The 22,111-nt window shown below is 38.1% G+C and overlaps 1 protein-coding gene across 1 annotated transcript in view; it reads right to left on the bottom strand.

The window, feature by feature from the left end:
• The window catches only part of fstl4 (follistatin-like 4), a 247,835-nt gene that overhangs the window by 225,270 nt on the left and 454 nt on the right, over positions 1–22,111 (bottom strand). Inside the window, exon 2 of the mRNA XM_046038829.1 lies at positions 1,155–1,188. Coding sequence (XP_045894785.1) covers positions 1,155–1,188 — 34 coding nt within the window. The remainder of the gene's footprint in view (positions 1–1,154; positions 1,189–22,111) is intronic.

Here is a 22,111-nt window from a genome sequence, read left to right as displayed (position 1 = left end):
TTATTGATTGTTCCTGTACAGCTGGGCATGTCTCTAGTCACTATTACAGTGTTGATCCTTAATATCGTTATCCTCGTTCTCAATAGAGGAAACGTTAATGCAGTGGTTCACTTTTACTCTGTGATCAGTAGACTTTGGCTTCGGCCTTTATTTTTTTCACGTCAGTTTGAAAGCCTGAATACAACCTCCAAATGCACAATGCAACTGCAAAACTGTGTGCTTCTTTCTGAGATTTTTTTCAAAAATTAGACAATATTTCTCCAGGGAGTGCAGTTATAGAGTGTGGCAGCGGCGTGATAAAAGTCAGACAGGTCCGACAGTTTGTCTAAAGGGAGCCATGGCTTAGCAAAGGGTCAATTGTCAGGTTAGTGGTTCGATGCCCTGCTCCTTCCCTCTCTCAACAGCTAGACTAACATTGGGGTTCCTAGTCAAGAATGTGAATGATCATCTTTACAGGGAATCAACTGTCTGAGCAATTACTGCAGTGTAAAACAGTCCATGAGACCAAACACAAAAAAACATTACTTAATCATTCCTGACAGGGGACTGAAGATGACTGACAGCTGAATAATTATTCATCTGACAAATATAATTTTCTACTTGGAGAAGGGTTGTCACTTGGAGTGAGTGATTTCAGATGCTTCTACTTTGTGTGGCTGTTTTATTAGGGGAGGATGGTGGACACTGCAGTTGAGTTTCACACTATTAAAGAAAAAGCTTTACTACCATTTTCTTTCAGATTGTGTCAAATGCAGCTGAGTAAACAGTCCCGCAAGTGGTTGGTAGATTATATCTTGGCATCCACTGATAACTGAAATAATTTAAAAATTTAAATATATGAAATGCTTTCATACCCTTCCTCCGAGGACAGTAGAGCAATAAACGCAATGTAGTAACAAGAGGGATTTTTCAGATTGTCAGTTATATCATCATCAGAGGTCTTCTCCATAACGGGCTGCATGGTCAATTTTATGGTTGCCATTTAGATTTGAATTACTTCCCAGCAGCATTTCCCAGCAATCAGAAAGCCAAAGTGTATGCCAGAATAACAGCAGCAGAAAAAAAAAAAAAAAAAAAAAAAAAGATTGTCAGTGAGCACAACATGGCATATTTTGAAAAATGCTGTTTGGTTTGAACACAGTAAGTGTACTCACATTGATCGATGTTCCCTTCTGCTTTCCCCTTCTCCTGCAAACAGAGAGCACACACACAAAAGTGGTTATTACAGGCTTGGAGGAGTGAGACAAAAACAGCCCTTTCTGCAGCTTTTTGAGCACCATTAGTTACTGCGCCTTTTCCTCTTCTCTGGGTTCAAAGAAAGACGATGACAGAAAACAAAGGTGAACGGACAGAAAGGGAATGACAAAGACAAGAAAAGAGAGACAGAAGGAGTGAGAGAGAATATATCGTGGATGACAGCAGAGAAATGAGAGGACCTTTACAAAGACGGATCCCAGAATCAATTCAATCACCCTAATTGGAAATACACTTGCCAACAGGCTGCAAGATGGCAGCGTATTGTACTGGAATGTTTATCAGGATGTCAAACAATTGATACCACAAGAAAAAAACAAAACTGAGTTACCCGTCAGTCCTAACTGTGAGTATAATATTGACATGTAGCTTCAAATTTATCAATAAAAAAATGTTACCTTCTCCAATGGCTTTCTAAATCCTCTAAATGTTAATAGTGTAAAAATACTATCTATTTTAATAGATAATATACCATCACTGGGAACTATGCATGTGCATAATACAGGGAATATAGAACCGAGGTGAGTTTCTTGATGGAGAGATAAATTTAATTTTTAAAACTGCTAACTTTACATCTGCTAACCGCGTCTGAATGTGTGACTAGTTAGCTCAATTAACCAGTCAGCTAGCAGTCCTAGCTGACTCAGCCCCAGGGTGCCAAGAGCCAAACCAGGGAAGAAAACCGCCTCGGCACTATATTCCCTATTGTCAGATGGGCCTCTTTCGGTCTGGCCGCAGATTTCTCTCCCTGGGAGCTGGAATCAGTCCGCACAGAGTCTGCAAGACGAGTTGGGGGCATAACACAGCGCCAATGGCTACTGTAAACGCCAATCAATATCTGCAACAAGTCCCTCCCTGTCCTTGTGTTTTTAAATATGCAGAAGCAAATAGCACATTCAAGGGAAAATCAAAGAAAAAAAAAGAAAAAAAAAAAAAAAGGTATACTAAAATCTTTCAAACGTTATAAATATAAGAAAATTAATCAGTTCTTTGTTGTTTGAATAAATCATTACAATGTATATACGATTAATAAAGTAATAGTGTTATTTTTCTCCATTTCCCCCCCCCCGGGGCCAGTAAAAATATGCAAGGGGCCAGTAAAACTCTGACCGGATGTTAAGTTGGACACTGCCATTGTAGCTACTAGCAAATCACAAAATAGCCATGCCCTAAAGCACTGGTTCACAAACTTTTTCAGCTCAAGAGAAATCTGGTGTCTCCCTGGGACCCAAGTTTACAAAAATACATGTACATTTACAAACTATGGATAAAGGGCAAAACAAACCATGTATATAAAATGTCTATTCTCCTTTCTGTGTCTCACCCATTTCTCTCTCTCATTTTCTTATCCCCTCCCATCATCACCAACATGTCTTTTGACATGACCTAAATTTTATGAGAAGTATGTGGCTGGTTTTCAACCAGTTGATCTTTACTCTGCATTTAGTTTTTGAAAGCGCTGATCTGAGCTCATGCTGAGAATTTAGTCTGTTTCTGAATTGGTTATTCAGGTATGCTAGAGTCGGAAAGCCAGATTCACACAAGTATGTTGTGTCATATTGAAGCAAGACATCTTTAAGGATTCTTCTTTGCAAATTCGTCCAATTTATTGATTTCAAAACCCTCATTACTGAGCACTTCCCCTTATATTACACATTCTGAATTGCTTTGGTGAAGCCAAAATTAATAAACTGGTCCTGGTACTTTATTTAGACATCATAGGATTGACAGTGAAAGATTACAGACTATAGACATAAAAATTCTGTATGAATGTGGACAGAAGATCAGGTTAGGAAGAAGAGTTAGAGAAAACCTCACAGCATCTGAGCTGAACAGACAAGTGTAGCGAAAGATCATTTATTCACATATTTACATATTGTAACGTTAAGAATTTTACTCTGCCAGTTGGCAACCCAATAAAAATGGGCCTGTGACCCATTTTGGATTCTGACCCTAAGTTTTGGAAAGAAAACATACCCTGCTTTATGGTTTATTTTCATCTAAATGGGACCATAATTTACAAAATGATCATGCTATATTGAAGACAATATAGCATGAAAATTGAGATCATAAAACTCATTAGGAATATTTTTACTGAGGTAATAAATCAATTGAGAAGAAAGCTAATTTTGCCAATGTAATCAGACTTAATTTTTACAACCAACAGTGACGCCCACTTTTGGCCATTAGAAAGAATGCAGGTTTAAGGCAATTCCGCTCAAACAAAATTTTAAGTTTCATGTCCTGTCATTTATTATTCCATTACTTTTCCTGATGTTTTAGATTTTTGCTGTGGTATCATTTCAGTATCGGTAGAGATATTTAGGCAGGTATAGTATCGAAGTCATAATTTTGGGGATCGTGACAACACTACTCGCTCGTGAAATATACATATCATTAGGCTTGTGCCGATTGGATCAGCTATCAACGATTGAAGGGGTTATCAGCGATTGATTTTTCAACTGGTAGCTGGAGAGGTGCTAGTTCACCTCCTGGGCACTGCCAAAGGAGGCCTTGAGCAAGCCCCTGAACCCCTAAGTGCTCGGGGCGCCGCACTGAGTGCTCTGACATCTCTCCGTGTGTTGCTATGAGTCCTGTTTGTGCATGTGTGTGTATTGCAGACTTGTGTGTAAATACTAACAATAATTACAGAGTGAAAACAAAGAAAACCTTGCGGGATTAATAAAGTATATCATCTTCATCATCAATGCAGAACAATGACTTCAACATTAAAAGTTTGGTGTAGCATGTCCGACTTTTTTTTTGGTCTAAAAGTGACATTAAGGAGCACATTGACCTTCCTTATATTATCACTATTATCTTCTGTCTAACTGCTTCAGCTGCAGACGATGCATCTCTGTCGCTGTTTTTGTAACATTGTAACAAGCGGCCGCAGAGCAACCTGACAGTAATGTTACAAAGACTTTGGTTTAGAGCTGCTCAAAAAGTGCAATTAGATATCTTCTGTAATGAATGGGCGCTATGTAAAAATAAATAACACATACTGACGGCTTTTGTTTTAGCTTGTTCTTAACAAATCGCTATTAGCTTAAAAAGTCAGCTGTGTGTGAGCTGAGCTCCGCTCCCGGTCAAACACACAGAGGAGAGAACAGAGCAGCATGACTACTTTTATTTTATTTTTTTATTTTTAAAACAGATTTGCATGATTCACGTGGGTGACATTTTCAGGTTGGAAAATCCGGAGGAAAAAAAATAAATAATCACTTTACTGATAAGTGTTATTGAAATAGATTTCCATGACTTTTTCAAAACTGCTGAAAACTACATATAATAATACATTGGGTTATGCTGTAGATTTCAGAACATGACGTGTATAAAGGGAGAGCGGGGTACAGTTTGTGAGAAGTGTAATTAAATGTGAGGTGTTCAACCACTGGCCCACCACTGGCCCACAGTCAACTCTGAAACCACACTTTGTTTTACACAGTCATACAGAGCTTGTTATGCTAATACAAAACTGATGTGAGCGAGATAAAAACAACGCTAATTGCAGGTATTTGTTGAGACAATTTAGCTATGCGTATAATGAAACTTAGTAAAATTCTAATCACCCCATTATTCCCCTTTATACCAGCAGTACCTGCCTGCAGATAGTCTCTTCACATCAGCAGCAGAGGGAGGATGACAGGGGAGGGGATGAATGATGCCACTGGACTGTTTCTTGTTTACTGTCAAAGGCTTTAAGTAATCATTAAAGCTAGGGCAGGTAATGCTGGAGAAAGCCAGAGATCTCCCCTTTTTCATGTGCAATGAGTGCACAAACAGAGTGCACCCTGGTAGGTAGGTAGCAGGGATGAAACGATTACCGGTTTAACGGTAAACCATGGTAAAATTCCCGACGGTTATTATTACCGTACACATTTTAATTACCATGATAACCGGGTACTGTTAACCGCGCTATTATAATCTCACAGCAAACACTGTCCAGCGTCTCCCAGACGCAGGCGCGCAATGCGCAGAATGCAATGTGTGTTTGTTTGGGTCAATGACAACATGGCGGAAGACAACGCTGCAGAGATTTATCAGTCACTCTGAAGTCCGGTCGTATTTTAGTTTTTATGAGATTGCTGAGGGAAACTTGATTGAAGAAAATAACCTTACAGTGAATGCAGGGTAAGTTAACCTTTAGCTTTGGTTTGTCTCGCTGACTTGCGAACAGCGTGTAAACTGAAGCTCTCAGTGTTGCTGCTCTTGTAAAAATGCTACACGTTGTTCTGTTGCTGTGTGCGCGTCATGTGTCGGCAGACTATTCATCCACTGCACATGATAACGCGTTACGTAGTTTAGTCATCCAACCAGCATATCTAGAAATGCTACAGACTCCTCTGTATTTGTCAGTTTTTTGGGCTCATTGCAGTTACTATCACTTTCTTCTAAAGACATTGATTTAGGGCTGTACATATCGATTATTTTTCAAGTCGATTAATCTAACGATTATTTTTGATTAGTCGATAAATAATTAATTTTGTTATTCTAAAGAAAGAAAAGTTGCCTATTACTCGATTACCATAACAATTTATCCAAAATAAATATCAAAAACAGTCTAATCAATAAATCTATTTTATTTAATCATCCTGATGAAGCACATAATAACAGCAAATCTTAAAATGAATCAAATTTTCACGTCACTGATGTGTTGTGATAACAATAACAGACATTAATTAGGCTACTTTACTTAAAACTTTAAATGTTTCTGACATGGATTCATTTCAAAATTAAGTAATGCAGTATGATAATAAAATGTATTTCTGCATCAGTGAACACCTGAAATGACTCAGACTTCAGCTGTTTTCTCGCTCATACGTGGCCGTTAAATAAACAGAAAATATGAATCAGCCGATCGTTACATGACTCGCGGTGTAACGTTACGTTACCATGACAGCAACAGGGCAGAAATTACTTTTAACATGAAGGCAATGAAGAAATACTAAGTGTCCTCGTGCTGACAATGTGCCATGCTTGTGTGGCGACAGAAAGTAAACACGATTTGCGGTGCTGCCTTCTAGACAAAGTGCTGCGGGATACTTTTCGTTTCACGTGTTCGTGGACAGCAGTTGTGTTGCAGTGAAGCCGTTTCCAGTTCACAGAGCAGCACGTTGTTGAGTGTCTGTCTGAAATAGGCGCGGTCTTTTAGCTGGAGCTTGTCCAGGAGAATCCCACACCAGATGCAGAGACGCGTCTCTGTATCTGTACATACATGCACGTCGACGTATTTATGTAATCGATTACGTCGATGAATCGCCCCAGCCCTACATCGATTTGTTTTCATGTAATTGTCCACAGGGTCATTGTATTACCTATATAATATAAAATACAAAATCTTGATAATGCACACTTAGATGATTTTCATATGTTTACAAAAGGTATTTGCTTTTATTTCATTTTTTATGCAAACAAAATGGCAATTGTATTTGTAATTTTCAATATAAAACTTGTTGAAATGGTTTCAGTCTGTGTATCAGTACATTTTAATCTTTTTTGGCACATTTTTACAATACCGTGATAATACTGATTTTGGGCACTATAATCGTGATATGAAATTTTCATACCGTTTCATCCCTAGTAGGTAGGTAGGCAGACAAGCAGGTAGGCCAGCAAATCATTTCATTTGGACCGATACTGCTGTGTGTGTTCAGATCAAATGAAATAATAGGCTATGCTTATTAGAGGCCTGCAACACCCAAAGATACTGGATTCATTTTTGTGTAAGAGCATTTGATTTATTGATTTCTGTTAGGATGTTAAGAGAATTACATAAAATAACAAAAAATGCTTGCGAAATAAATTGCATACCCTAAGCTTTTATTAGTCCAACAGTATGTAAAGTCATTCTGATTTTTTTGTAGACTATACACATTGGTTAAAAGGAGATAAGCTCAGTATTAATTAGTCTTAATATAAAATAATAATTAAATGTATTCTATATTCTAAGGATGGAGAAGGCTCTAAATATTGCTGTCGTATTGTAACACGCCTTCTGAAGAAGCCAATATGTGGCAGCGATTGAAGTGCTGTGAAATTTTACATTTTTGTCCCTCAGTGTAGATGTCACCAGTAATGAGGCTCAGTGATAAAACACGCGTGTCTGTGAGGCCCTCTTTGCGTCCCATGAGACAGAGAGCCTACCAAAGAACAGTAGTTTTAGTGCCTCCTGTCATTGCCTTCATCTCTACATCTCCATCCCTCTCTCTTTCTGCCATCTGTCCATCTTAATTGCAGACGTGCTTCCTCATGATGGCAGGATAAAATTGAGTGTGCTCATCAGCACTGCCTTCAATCATCTCGAGTGCCGCTGTTTGATCAATTGATTAGAGAATCAAACCAAGCACAGAGGTGAAAGAAAGGCTATGTGCTTCTTTCTAAAAATACTGTCCCCCCTTTACCATGACTCTCCAGGGTTCTTTTAGTCACTTTCCTTCATGCACTCAGCTTTAGGGGATTTTTATAGTGTAAAATAATAGCTAAGTTGTAACTGAAGGCGACTAATGCAATGTCCCTTGATAAGAAAATGTAGGGCTTACTGTCCACACACAGTTGATTAGGAGGCTGCTTGTATTTTTCTCTTGCAAAGCAACACATGCACAGTCACTTTCAGAGGGCGGAGAAATGTAAATAACTACCAGCTGAATTTCATTTGAGCAAATAGGGCAAACCCACTGGGTTTCAATTAGAGGGGATGTGGTGCTTTTCTTACCATATTTCCTCTTTGTGATAGAGACTGATTATATGGGTGTATTTTTACCTAAATTCCCAGTGAATCTAGGATTATATGAGAAGATAGTAAGAGCAATAGGGATGCAGAGAGAGATATGCACAATAGGGAAGGCAGGAGAATCAATACCTTTTAATGCCTTGAGCCTTATCATTTGCGTAAGTATTTTAACACAATTTTCATTGGTTGCAAGAGGATTAAACTACCTCGACCTCCAAGCAGCAAGTCACATGTGTTGAAGGAAACATGTACCAGCCATGTCCTTTACATAATGTTTGTATAACATGTGAGAGATAATGTAAAACAGTTTTATTGCAGTTACGACACAGAAATACAAGACAGGGTGTGATTAATTTGAGGTCAAAGTTTGTTTGTAGTACTCACGGGTTGGTCTGTATCTGGTAATCAAGAAGCAGTACTGTTGCTATGGTTACCTGCCATTATACCTTGTACAATAATTTAGAATGGTAGTGAATTAAATAGCGAGGCGTTACACCGTTTTAACAGACACATTCCAGCCAATCAGAAACTAATATTTTCTGTACCTGTGGTATTACTTGGAAACATAGATTTGTACCTCTGTGGCTTCACATAGTAAAAGAGGCAGTCATGGTATGAATTTAAATAAAAACACCCTCCAAATGTCATGGTAGTGTAGTATTATTGATGTCACGGTCTGTTTCAGGTTTGCCTCCTTTATTTGGTTTTGTGGTAGAAACACAGTTTAAGGGTACAAACTCAAGAGTGTTATAGCCTCTCGAAAAACTAGTACAAACAAAGCTCTGAGTGCTACATGCCTCCATCTTGGATGCCATTTAAACACCCACACAAAATAGAGTCTGACATTTTGTAGGAATGCAATTTGTACAGCAGGTTAATTCAAGCTAAGCTGTGTCTGTTACCAAGTCTACTTGAATGTGTCTTTTTCCTCGCTCTCTTATATGCGTTGCTATGCCGGCCCTCTTCATTCAAGGACCCATGTTTGCCCACTTACTCTCTCTCCATCTCTAACTCTTAATTCCAGTCAACAACAAAACTCTCTGCTAGAATTAGCTGCCAGCATGCCAACACAGTGTTGCAGCTCCAATATATCTGTGAAGTAGGAGCTTCAGTTATTGTCGGATATGTGGAGCATATTGATGCTTTGACTTCTATTTTTTTTTTTTTTTTTTGTCCTAATCAGGCAATATCTTTAAAAAAAAAAAAAAAAAAAGCAGCCTCAGGAGGAACAGGGAAGGAAGGCTTGATCTATCAGTGTCTGTTTTCACAAGAGTTCATCCATCTATGTTCAATAGTTATTCCCTGATGTCTGTTACTTAGATAAGACTGGTCCCTTCTTTCTAACAGTAATTCATCAGTGCACCAACAAGCTACTTAATGAGCTAAATGAAAAGGAGCCAAAAGAAGAAAAAAAATTGGCAATGTATGCAAGTGATAATACCTCTACAGGCATAACTGTGATGAGTCCTAAAATAGAAATAAAGCACAAATTCCAGCTTTTCACCATACATTATTAGCCGAGTGGTTTCATGTTTCCAGTGAAGTGCAATCTGTCCTCTAAACATTTTAATTTATTCAAATATGTTGTTTCTAGCTGCTACAGACAAAGTCATAAACAGCAAGTATAATTTTTTTACACTACCAGATATAGTTCATTAATGTGCCAATAGTCTCCCTACAGAAGGGTAGAAACAGTAAAATTAAAAGAAAATAAATTTGCGCAGTTTTATTTATTTGTCTCTATTGTTGTTTTGGTATCAATAAGCTTCTATTTAGTATTACTATACATAAATGTCCGGTAACCACTTTTTGTAACCATACTGGCATTCACAAACCTAGACTAAAGTCTGTTTGATGGTGCGTTCCATTTACCTCGGAAGTCAGAGGTCGGAGTTGGGAATGACGTCACAAACAAGTTGACGGCGTTCCAGTTAACAAGTCGGAAAACCTGGCTCAGCCAGCCGTTGTTTACAACTAGCCAGGTTAGCTATTGATACGCCGGTTGATTAAAAAATAACGCGTTGTGTGGTATTTACTCATACTAAACACTGTAGCCACACGACCACATACAGCTATTGGACAGCCCTTTGTGTACGAACATTTCTATGAGACACAAGTACACCGAAGTTCTAATAAACAGTATAAACTAGAGCTTTCACTAACTGTTGATACCCCGACAGCCATCTTGGATCACGAAGTCGGCATAGCGCGGTTCTCGGGATTCCGACTTAAGGGGGCGTTCCCTTTGACCGTGAGTGCCCTGTGTTGTCACATGCCTCCAATCTGATTAATAAAGTTGAGAGAATTAAAAAAAACCCACACAATTAAAAGGCATTTACGTCATTATTAATTGAGGATGAAATTTTAGGTTGTTCAAGATGTTACTATATTAACACTTTTTTAAACAACATGTACGACCCCTTATATAGCAAGTTATTACTTTATCCATCCCTCAGGTTAGCACATTATCAGTAGCTGCGAGACAAAAACAAAAATAATTCTTCACACACAAATTTTCCAGAGCTTTAGCCACTTCTCGTGCCATTCAGGTGATTTCTTACAAGCTTGCACTGAAACTAGCATTGGTCTGCATCTTGCTGTGAGTGCATCCTCAAAGTCAATAAGTTGGTTGGTGGAGATGGTTCAGTTATCATCGTGGGACCCAAGAGTCAAGGTCAAAGAGGCCATTCAAATCTTTTCTATGGCTTATGTTTCATGTTTTTAATGACTAAAAATATTCTGACTCTACCTAAACTATTCTTTCTCACAAAAATACTTGTTTTTGTAGAACAATGCTGGCCTTCAAGAGGAAATAATAATCTTCATGTCTAGACTTGGATGCAATGAGCTAAGGACAAAATTTGCTTTTATTCATTAGGCTTGCTCTTTCCTAGGGATGGGGGTCGAGACCCGGTTCCAAAATTTCTCAGAACCCGAAAATCAATAAAAAGGTGCAAGCTTATCGATACTGCTATTGAGACTTGCGGGCTATGATGTAACGTTATGTCTAGAGCGTCAAATGTGATTTCTCTGCCTGCTCTCAGTCGGCTCACACACGCGCGCGGTGGAATACAGTGAGGGTTAACTTAGCGCCAAACTTCCGTAACATTAGTTGACAGCTACGCTCGTTACTGTAAGTACGTGCAAGTACGTACGTGTTTTATCAATACACCCGTCTGTAAGGTAACGTTAAACATGTAGAAATGGTTAATTTAATCATCTCTGTCCTCAGTATCTTATCCTGTATGTTTTATACAAAAACTGCTTACGCTAGCTTGGCATTAGCCAGATGTTAAAAACAAGCTAAATAGAAAGCCGTCTGTCTGGAGCACAGACTGGTCTGTAGTCTTAAAAACTCAGCTGCTGGCTGAGACAAACCAGCCGCTCCTCCTTCTACCTGGTAACGTTACCTGCAGGCAGCGAGAGAGAAGGAGGATATTTTCCTCATACCATGCAGGCCTACCTCATGCCTGCATGTTGGGTCTGGTCTTACCAAATAACCATCACTAAAATAGTAAAGTATCGATAAAGAATCGGATCGTTAAGCAATCTCAATAAGGGTATTAATCAATAAAAATTAACGATCCCCATCCCTACTCTATCCATACCAAGTCCAGACAACATGAGCGTCACAGTAGAGACGTCATAGGGCTTTGTGTTGTCGTCTGTTGCCTTAATGTTTGGTTCTTTTCCCATCACTGCCATGGCCCAATTTCACCCTTTTCTTCTTTTTAAAAAATGTCCCCATTAATGTCTCATTTTCTACTCTGCTTCTTGTTTTTTCTCTTAATTTTTCTTCCCTTACATTTCTGTGGAAAGAAAAAAACAAGATCAAATAAAGTGATGTTATTCAGATTGTATCCTTACATTTTCTTTTCACCGTCATGTATTTTTCTATCATAATTCTATTAGCTTCACTAACTAGAAACAACATTAGCAGCCTTACATTGTAGTTGTCAAGTTTTATGTACTCCAACATTTATTTATGAACAGCGCCCACCTTGCACACTACTTACTATTTATGAATACAACATTTTTTAAATCTGGATTTTATAACAGCTCAAGATCATATACAAAGCATCTCACAGTGTACCACTTCATCATCTGAAAGTATGCAAACATTACTTTCTGTATCCAACTTTATTACATGCCAACTTAGACACTTACCAATATAATTATTCTAGAGAAGAGCATTATTCCGGGTTTCTGCAGGTTTCACCTGGTCAAATTTAAGACTTTTTAAGACTACTATGAATTAAATTTAAGACCTCACTTAAGAACATCAAAAAAAAAGATAACATACAAAAGGAAATACAGTCACAAAATTACTTGCATCCAATTACTTGGATGATGTCAACAATGAAACACCGGCATGGATGATGATATTGATAAGCTACGTAATTAACAAGCTGGCATGTGTCGCACCTGCTGCCGTGAAAAAGGATCACAGGTGGATATATCCAGAAAAAAGTCTGTCTTTTTGGCGACTTTATAAAACATAACCTACTGCTGATGGCGAAACTCAGGGGAGCAGACAGGGAGAGAGAGACAGAGAGGCAGGGAAAGGTGTGTGTGTGTGTGTGTGTGTGTAAGTGAGTGCAGGGAGAAGTTGAGGCAGGTGCAAAGCAGGTACATTTACAAATAATAAAAATAATGTCCATGGGAATTAAAACATGCTTTCAGGGCGGTATAATGTAAAAAATTAAGATGTGTTTTTTTGTGTTGGGGGTTTGATCCCCCAAGAAAATGTTAATGTTTTCCAATAAAGAAATATGCAATTCCACATAATTTTGGAACATTGTTGTTACTACATCTGTGAATAATTAGTAAAATCTAGAGCAGATTTTGAATAAACTACACCCAAAAGCTAAACTTGCTAAATAAGACTACTGGGTTTGAATTATAACTATTAGATCTGGGAAAATTCATGTGGTTAGTTTTGATGCTCTCCACAATGATTTTACATTCATGTCCTCCGCTAACTATCACTGTCACTTTCAGCTCTCTCCCTCACATTCGCTCGTCCTTTGAAGAATGAGGACAGGGAGACAGCCATTCGTCTAGTGTTACCGTAGCTTACTGAAAATCATTATTGATCGTTTGAAATTTTAGTAGCAGCGCACATTCATTAAGCACTAACAGTAGACTTCAAACACGTTGCTAGCAACTGGTTTGAAGCAAGCCCTAAGCTGTGCTTCCCAGGCAAGAGTCGCTAAGGTTGCACTTTCGCACAGCTGAAGAATAAATCCGTTTTAAATCCAAAAGACTCGCTGCAATAACACAACAGCTGCATGTTGGTCTTTGTAGTGGTAATACAGAAAATTATATTTGGACCAGCGAAAGAAAGAACTACAACACCACCGGAGGAAAGAAATATTCTAAAGCACTACGGGAGCAATTCAATGAGCATTAAAGGTAGCGCTACATGGACGTTGGAAAATTAAGATCTGTTTAAAATTATTTAATACACAAACTTCAACAAATTTAAGACTTTAAGGCCTTAAATTTAGATTTTTAATTTTAAGACTTTTTAAGATCCCGCAGAAACACTGATTATTGCTTCATATAAAAAGGTAACCATCACACATGTTCTGTCTGCCTGAAAGGTTTTCTTCCTCTGAAGACAGAGGAAACAGACAGCCTGAAAAATTTTGAACTAAACCTCTGGCACTGCAACGAAAAAAAAATAAACTTAAGCTTTATGGGTACAAGTGAGTAACAAAATGTAAATGTAGCAGGGCAAGTGGGGGGGCTCCCAAGTGAAAATTAAGACACAAGAGAGACTGCCATCCTTCCCCCCCCATTTAGTTATTAATTCAATGCATAACCCTATTAGTCCTAAGCTTTTCATCTAATGAGTACAATTCAGTCTCTCTGTTGTTGCTGCAAAATGATTTAACCACTCCAATTTCCCCTCTTCATAGAGGCCACCCACAAACTTGTCAGTACGCTGCGCCACTTCTCACCACTGACACAATCCAGTACCAAGACTTCCACTGCCACAGTTCATCACTCAGTTCTATTTTCTAAGACAGCGTTCACGCAAAAATGTCTAGAGAACCATTAAGGTGTGTGTATAGTAAGGCTGGACGATTTGACCTAAAAATCAAAATCACGATTAAATGAACATTTTACCTCAATTACGATTATTGAACAATTATTTAGTTTTTTGTCCTCATAGTTCACTGTCAAGGTTTGTACTATAAATATGCTCAACTATTAAGGTTGGGTTTATTTATTTTTTTAATTCATAGATTTCTAGGGCTGGGCATATTAACGCGTTATTAACACGCTCGTTAACGCAGTTATTTGGAAAGTCCGTTGCTCACTGGCTCTGAATACACATACAGTCAAACCATGGGTCACAGCCTGCAAATCACCCACCCAAACAAGCAGCAAAGGGAGGCTAAAGCTGGATACAGCATGTGGGAGAAGGAGATAAAAAAAAGCAAGACAAGTGATCAAATGCCATAGCAAAGTGGAAAGCTACACACTGCATGCTGATTAGTATTTGGGGAAGATGTCGGTCCTAGGAACGTTCTTAAAATCACAACGTAGTCACTTGGCCCCGCGGGGTTGCCCTTTGCTCCGGTGATCAGACAAGGAGACAAGCGCTCCGCAAGTAAACGACAGGCGCTCTATGGATAGTAACCATGGCAACGGCTTCACTACACGTCTATAGCCTGTTTAACTTAAGTTAAAATTAAGGCTAATGTTACATAACTTTACCTGTTAGGCCTTCATCTAGTTTTGCAGAGATGCTCTGCCATGCAAATTCCCTCCTGTTGATGTCTTATTTAGCAAACAGTAATAGATTCTGGAAACTCACAGACAGCGTCATATAGTCTCTCTTCCAATGATATGTGCTCCGTGTCACGTACAAAAAGTTGAAGACAATTCAACTTCAGCAGCGGCCGTGTGCGTGAGGAGACCACCTCACCTCACTCTGACAGGGACACTTGTTACTGAATATAAATTATGCTGCTCCCTGACTAAAAAAAATGTTTCTGCTGATACCTGTTCAGAAAAAAAAAAAAAATAAACCGATTTATATATGTTCACCTGTTGCTCTGAAGGTGCCTGTTATGTTATGATCGTGGCTCTGGACTACTGGATGATAACTTGTTTTAACAAGCTAGATAAAATGTAATGCCCCGGCAGTGTTAAATAGCTTTGGTTTAATATTTGATTACATTAATGTTTAAGTTGAGATTTACAAGACATATTTTATTGCTACTGTGTAAAGGGAATACTGCTGGTAAAAAGCACATTATCTGTTTAAAGTGTTTGCAAACACGTTATTGCACTTTTGTGTATATAGCAGTACATTTAAATTAAAAGTGCACAATACACTACTTTAGAATTCATTATTCAATTTACTGCATAACTATGGGATTAATCGTGGTTAAAAATGTTAATCGTTGCCCAGCACTACAGATTTCACAAATCCATTATCTAAATGTTAATTAATAAGTTAATGTTGACGTGCACATTACAGACACAAGGTTCCCCTATATTTGGCGAATTGCTGCTGCTGAATTATGACGCTGCTATTAAAATTTCACTCCATTATTTAACGCGGGATAAATTATATTTACCCGCACACTGTGTGAGCACAGTAAATCAGGCTTTGTTAGCTTCCTCACCTCATTCATCAAAGGACATCTACGTGACAGGTGCTGTTATGAGAGCAGCGTTAGGTCTTAACTGCAGTGCAATGTGTTTGCGTAGCGAGTGAGTGGACGAGCGTATGAGAGAGCGAGGTGCAGAAAGCGACGGTGAAAGCAAGCGAGTAATAAATTGACAGTCTGTAAATGTTCAGTAAATGTACAGTGTAGGTCACAGTGTGTCCGTTATTAAGTCTGTCTTTTGTTTCCACAACTGCTGGAAAGTGAAGGCGGTTAGCACTAGCTAACATCTACCTGTGCTTCAGACTCCAGTCTGAAGGCTGAGCAGGACTAGACGGGGCGGGGTAACGTGACGACACACGCGGTATCATGTTTCAAGGGGAAAGTAGCATGAACACACACACATTATTAACAGGATTAAATAACGTCGGTTAGAGGCTGTGAATTTCAGTTTCGATTACTTTTTAATTAATCTTCCAGCCCTTGATATAAAATGGCATATACTGATTCATGAATGAAAGAAACATACAGACAGATACTGCATTGATTTGTTGTACTGTTTAGATGAAAACACTTACTTTAGTCCCAATAAAGCTACATCTGTTAAAGAAATGATTTTATCCTTGTTTTCTTGCCCTTTACCCATTATGGTATTATTGTTCAACATGGCACTGTGCAGACAGGATTCCAGCAGTCTGATTGAAATTTATTTAGAACTATGCATCTTCCATCTGCACTAGGTAACGGACATTTTTCGCGGCAGACGTTCTGACTTAGCACAGAGGGAAAAGCTGTAAATAATGTCCTGCATTTCATTTCATCCAGGAGTGCCCTGCTAATGCACGCTTCTTCACTGGGCTACTTAAATGGAATGAAGCCATTGTTACTGTTGTTAGTTATACCTGTGCTTTTAAAAGTGCCACTGCAAAATTATGATCGCCGCAGCTTAAATTTCACACCAACTTTAATATCAGTGGGCTACTAATGATTTTCACTTACACACTGTGTGAGCATGATAACACAGAAAGCCCAACAGTAGGGGAGACAGGGGATGGTTGCAACACTTTTTGCATTTCTCTCTTACTCAGACTATTTGGACTAGACCAACCACATTTTTAAACTTACATTTGTTTGCTAATTAACCATACCATTTAAAGATGATTTTATGACATCTCATTCACAATATTTATTTCAATGGACGAATTCAGCTGTAGCGACTAACCTTAATCCTGAGGCCACTTGAAGCGGGATCAGGGACACTCACAGCATTTTTAAAAAATATATTAAATTTCACTTATTAAATTTTGCTTTGTCGCAATAAGCTAAATTTTTATCAAAATTGTAAAGTGCAGTTTTCTTTTTTGATGCATGTGAATACAGGAAACACTGAATGCTCCCTGAGGCACAGGGGGATGTTAGCTAGCGCTAACTGCCTTCACTTTCCAGCAGTTGTGGAAACAAAAAAGACAGACTTTTAAAAACGGACAAACTGTGACCTACACTGTACATTTACTGTATATTTACAGACTGTCAATTTATTACTCGCTTACTTTCAAATGAGGCTCCCACACAAACAAAATACGTTATCGAAGCCTCTCTCTCTCTCTCTCTCTCATATTAGCAAAGAGCAATGTACAAAACATCAAATTCTAATTTCAGCCAGAGCTGACAAACGTCACCAGCAGCAAGTCATATCAGCTGTAGATAATTAGAGATAATTCTGTGAGTAAGTTGTTGACAAACCAAAATTAAACTTGGCTGTTGGTGGGTTTGTGTGCTCTCTGCAGTCCCTGTGTGTACTCTACCAAAGATTGTTTGTGAGGTAAAGAAGCATCACTGTAACACCACTCTACAATCATGCTTTGTTTTTGTGGTTTTCACAAGTCTTCCAACTTAATAGTTCTGAATTAGGACCTCCAGTATTTGGATAAAGTTGCTTGTGAAACTTCCAAATATTTTACTATGTACACGGTATATACATGAATACAGAAGTAAAATTCAATACTTTAAAACCTTTTCAACATACTTTAAGACTGCCACGCCACTTTGAGCTCTAACCGGTTATGTCAGAAACACACCTTTAAAAGGGTTTTATGTAAATTTATATTATTAAATTATATTATAACAATAACTTCAGTAAAACATATCATAAGATCTAAATGGAACAAGATGAACATGTTCTCAGGAGGAGGCGGCTAGAGGCAGCACATATTAGCACAACGGCATCCTGGCTCTAAATCTACATCTGTCTGCTGCAGACGATCCATCCACAACCTGGAGGAGGAGCTAGTATAAATGAATTTATTAGCATAATATTATAACATTATTATTATTAACAATATACTTTTAATATAAACTGTTAGTTTGATATCAATATATTATTTATATGATGTTTCTATATTCATTATAATTTTATATAATAGTACTGTATATAGCTTCCCACTATTATAATAAGAATTCAAGTTAAAGCTGTTTCATTTTGGGGTGTTTTTTTATTCATCAACTTTGTGCAACAAAAAACGCTCCACATGGTAGTAGATAGTCTAACTTTAATTTTAAGTAGCCTACTAATGCGTCAATAATCATAACTATTTATGCAGAACGATGACTTTTTTTAATGTCCCGCTCCGTTCAGGCTGTGACTGATCCGTTCACGAAAAGTGACACTGATGAGCACATCGGCTTCATGAACAGTTGAACGTGTTTCAATAAAAGGCACTGACTTAGCTAAATAGACAGCCTTCGTTAGCTAAACCCAAATGCTGCTTATATTTCCCCTGTTGTCTTCTGTCTTACTGCTTCACCTGCTGACAAGTACATCTTGTTTTTGAGTAACGGGGCTGTTCAAGCGGCCACAGAGCTCAGTCCGACTATGTTTTGAACGATTAGCATTGGGGGGTGCGGCGTGGTGGAAGAATATGGTCGGGTGTGCTCGTAAATCAGTTTTCTGGTTTGCACGGATCTACCTTTAGGGGTTGATGACAGTGAGACACTCGCACGGTAGATCCCTTTGCCTAACGTTACAAAGAAGAATCGCTCTCTTTGGGCAAACAGGATTTACACATTGACAAATATATCTACAAAATGTAATACCTTGTTAAATGGCGATTAAGACTTTAATACTTTTTAATAGCCTTAATTTTCACAAAATTGATTTATTACCTTTTAAGACTTTTTAAGACCCCACGGACACCCTGTATGTATACCAAGCATCTTTGGCATAAAATGTCTTTTACGATGAATTATTTCATGTTCAGGTTGGAACTACAGGTTGTGAACATTAATTAGGCTGCTACTCAAAACTGTGCGTGTCCTCTTAGCCTATGGATTTCAGCTGAATCTTATGAGTTAGTTATTTATTTTAGTTTCTTCAAAAGAATGGATTCAGATTTCATAAGCAGATTCAATACTGCATTCAAATTGGATAAAATGCTATCTGATCCGAACCTCAACTGCACCGCCTCACAAGAATTATCATCTTCTACGCAGATCGAAAAATGCATTCCTGTCCTTTGTTGCTAGGTCCCTCATACCTTATAGTACCTCATATATTTCAATATGCTTTAGTAATATCATAAATCAACTTGCCCTTCATCTTCTGCACACTTTGTGCACTGTAATGTGTTATAAAAAGATAAAATTGTTTCTTAAAAAATAAAAAACAATTCTGTGCCCCTAATTTTTTGTCCTTGCCCCTAGTCACAGAAGGGGGGGAAAAAAAATTACGATCTTGCACTACTTATTCTTTCCCATAGGATTTGACAATGCATCCTGCATAATTATGTGAATTCACAGATTTGCATGACTTCACCCCTGGGTCGACTTTAAATTCTGGAGCCAACTGACAGCTTTTTGAGTTACAATGCTGGCCAGATAGACGGGAGGGGGCAATGCCTGGGAATTTGTTTTTTGCATCAAGGGATTTCAAAAGGACACAACCACCAGGGTAAAATTACATTCCACAGCCGGCTGCCAACTTGGCAAAGCCCAAAGTGAGCCAACAGACCAGGGGGTGTACATGCTTCATTTCACAAAGAATTAGGATGACCACGGGGCTGTGTGGTATGTGTCTGTCTGTGCGTATGTCTTTTTGACAACGTGGTGGGGGTTTATGTTTCAGTTGTGTTTGTTAAAAGGGTTCATTCTTGCTGCCAAAGACCTGTTTGCTCACAGGGCTAGTCTTTTATTCCTCTTTTTAGCCTGGGAATCTCTTGTGTGCCATCACGGCAGATGCAACCAGACGAGCTCATTTTAAGTGTTTAAGCAGTTTTCTCAAAACTATTGTAAATGGATGGGAAAAAAAAAAGAGCTGGGCTTAAAATGAAGCACCAACAGAAAACATTAGACTGATGTAAGGCAACTTGCTTGTTGTTGTTAGTTGTAACCATTAACAAAAGTACAATAAAGGCAGAGCTGTCAGTTGTAGTATGGAAGATACATAGCATACAACTGTGTTCATACATCCACCCTTGGACTTTAAGCTGAATGTTCAAACACATCTTTCACAGACACCAGCAAGGGGAAGACTCAGACATGAACAAGAAATTTTTTTCTGCCTTAAATACAACAAATGGGCACGCTGTTAAGTGATATATCCTGAGCTTCTTTAAATAGTTAAGGCTGATGAACAGTAACATTAACCACTCTCAGCATGGCTACAACTATGTGCTTTGGATTTCTTTAGAATGTGTTGGAAGTTAGGATCGTAGCTCTAATTGAGTATGTACTTACCTTTTTAAGTAAATAATATGAATGCCTGTTTTTGATATGTCTGAAATCTTTGTGCTGAGCTTATAAATATTAAGGATTTGTTTTTTCAGTCACTTTAACTTTATTTTCATCTAGTATTGTTCTACTGAAATATTCATTTCTACATTTATGACAGCGTTCGGTAGCTTTGACCGTTAGCTTAAAAAGCAGATTCACAAAAATACATTTTAGAGCACATGAATTGAATAAGACAGGTTTCAATAAGCCTTTCATTCTGATTATATGTAGACGACTAATGCTAGAAATCACTAAAATAATTAAACCCAGCCACAAATCTATTTAAACAGTGCCAACTAGCCCTGTCTGTTGCTACCTAACTTATTAACTGCAATCTTTGTCACTTAAACTGTCGTTCCGATAGGTATGAGCTGTAACAAACACTGTTAATAGCAGTCTGTTTGGAGACAGTAAAGGTCTAGGCAGGGACAATCAAATGGAATATGGTAATTTTCTGTCTTTCAGCTAGCATGACCAAACAATGTCCTTGTAATTTTCACAGAGTAACTGTTAACATCACATTCTTCCTGTCTGCCCATTTCTCCTCAAGGTCTTCTCTTCAAAAAATTACCAGAGAGACAAAGAGGAAGTGAAGATTTCTGCATAATGTACCTAGACAACCCGGTGCCCCTTTTCTCTCAGCTGCCTCACAGACAAAACAGAGGTCCTTCCTCAAATATAAAAAAAAGGTCAGATGGCTGCAAAGTTACACTAAAATCTGTTACAGTAGATATAACAGCATTAAATGTACTCTAATCTTTTAAAGTCAGCATCTAATCTTTGGATAAGGTTTTCCATAAATTTGTTTCGGAGTTGGGAACTTGTGAAGACCTCTAATCTGTATATAGTGTTTTCACATGATTTAGTGATCCCTGTGGTGGCCACATTGGAGGTCCTCACCTCTTAGGCAAGAGCTGTTGATTGTGACGTATTTCTGAACACTAATATGGCTGACAAAATTTTATAAAAGGTGGTTTATGTCAGTAGCTGATCATTTTATGCAGATATTTTTCATGTTTTGATACATTTTGTGAACAAGCCACCGCAAATGACTTTACTGTATTTATTGAGAGAAAGAGGTTTTGGCTATGGCTTCTTTAGGTTCACTCTGTGAAATTGCAAAATCACTCACAGGTGTGCTAAATAAGCACACAAGTAAGCTTCCTATAGGTCTTCTTATGGACTTGTGAAATGATGCTATTCTTGTGACCCATGTATGTTATTCTACATTTTTCATTTTAATCATGGGTATGTCTTTTCTACTATAGAATTTTGAGTAATATGTTGATATTTTTATAAAAAAAATTATATAACACTAAAAGAAAAGCAATAGAAAAAATTGAGACTGATTATGTGTGATTTACAGACAGCTTATTTAGCACACCTGTGACTGTTTTTGCTATTGTGTAGTTAAAAGTGAACCTGAAGAAGCTATAGGTCAAACGTGTTTTTGCATAATAAATATAGTAAAGTCATTACAGTGTGCAGTGGCTGCCACGGGATGTCAAGGGGTCATTTTTGGGCCTACCTGGAGCCCTCCATGCAAGCTTTGGTCAGCTTCACTGTTCAAACTGTGGTTTACCCCCTTGACTGGTGGGGGTAACGTTAAGCATTTCTCATTTCTAGCGAGTTCTCCCAAAAATTTGTTTGTAAATGGAGTCGGTCATTTTAAACTGATTTTAATTTAATTAACAAATAGAATAAATTTGAGAATAATATTGATTGAAAT

Source organism: Micropterus dolomieu, linkage group LG23 (assembly GCF_021292245.1).
Source record: "Micropterus dolomieu isolate WLL.071019.BEF.003 ecotype Adirondacks linkage group LG23, ASM2129224v1, whole genome shotgun sequence".
NCBI classification, from domain to species: domain Eukaryota; kingdom Metazoa; phylum Chordata; class Actinopteri; order Centrarchiformes; family Centrarchidae; genus Micropterus; species Micropterus dolomieu.
This window is presented reverse-complemented; position numbering and strand designations above follow the sequence as displayed.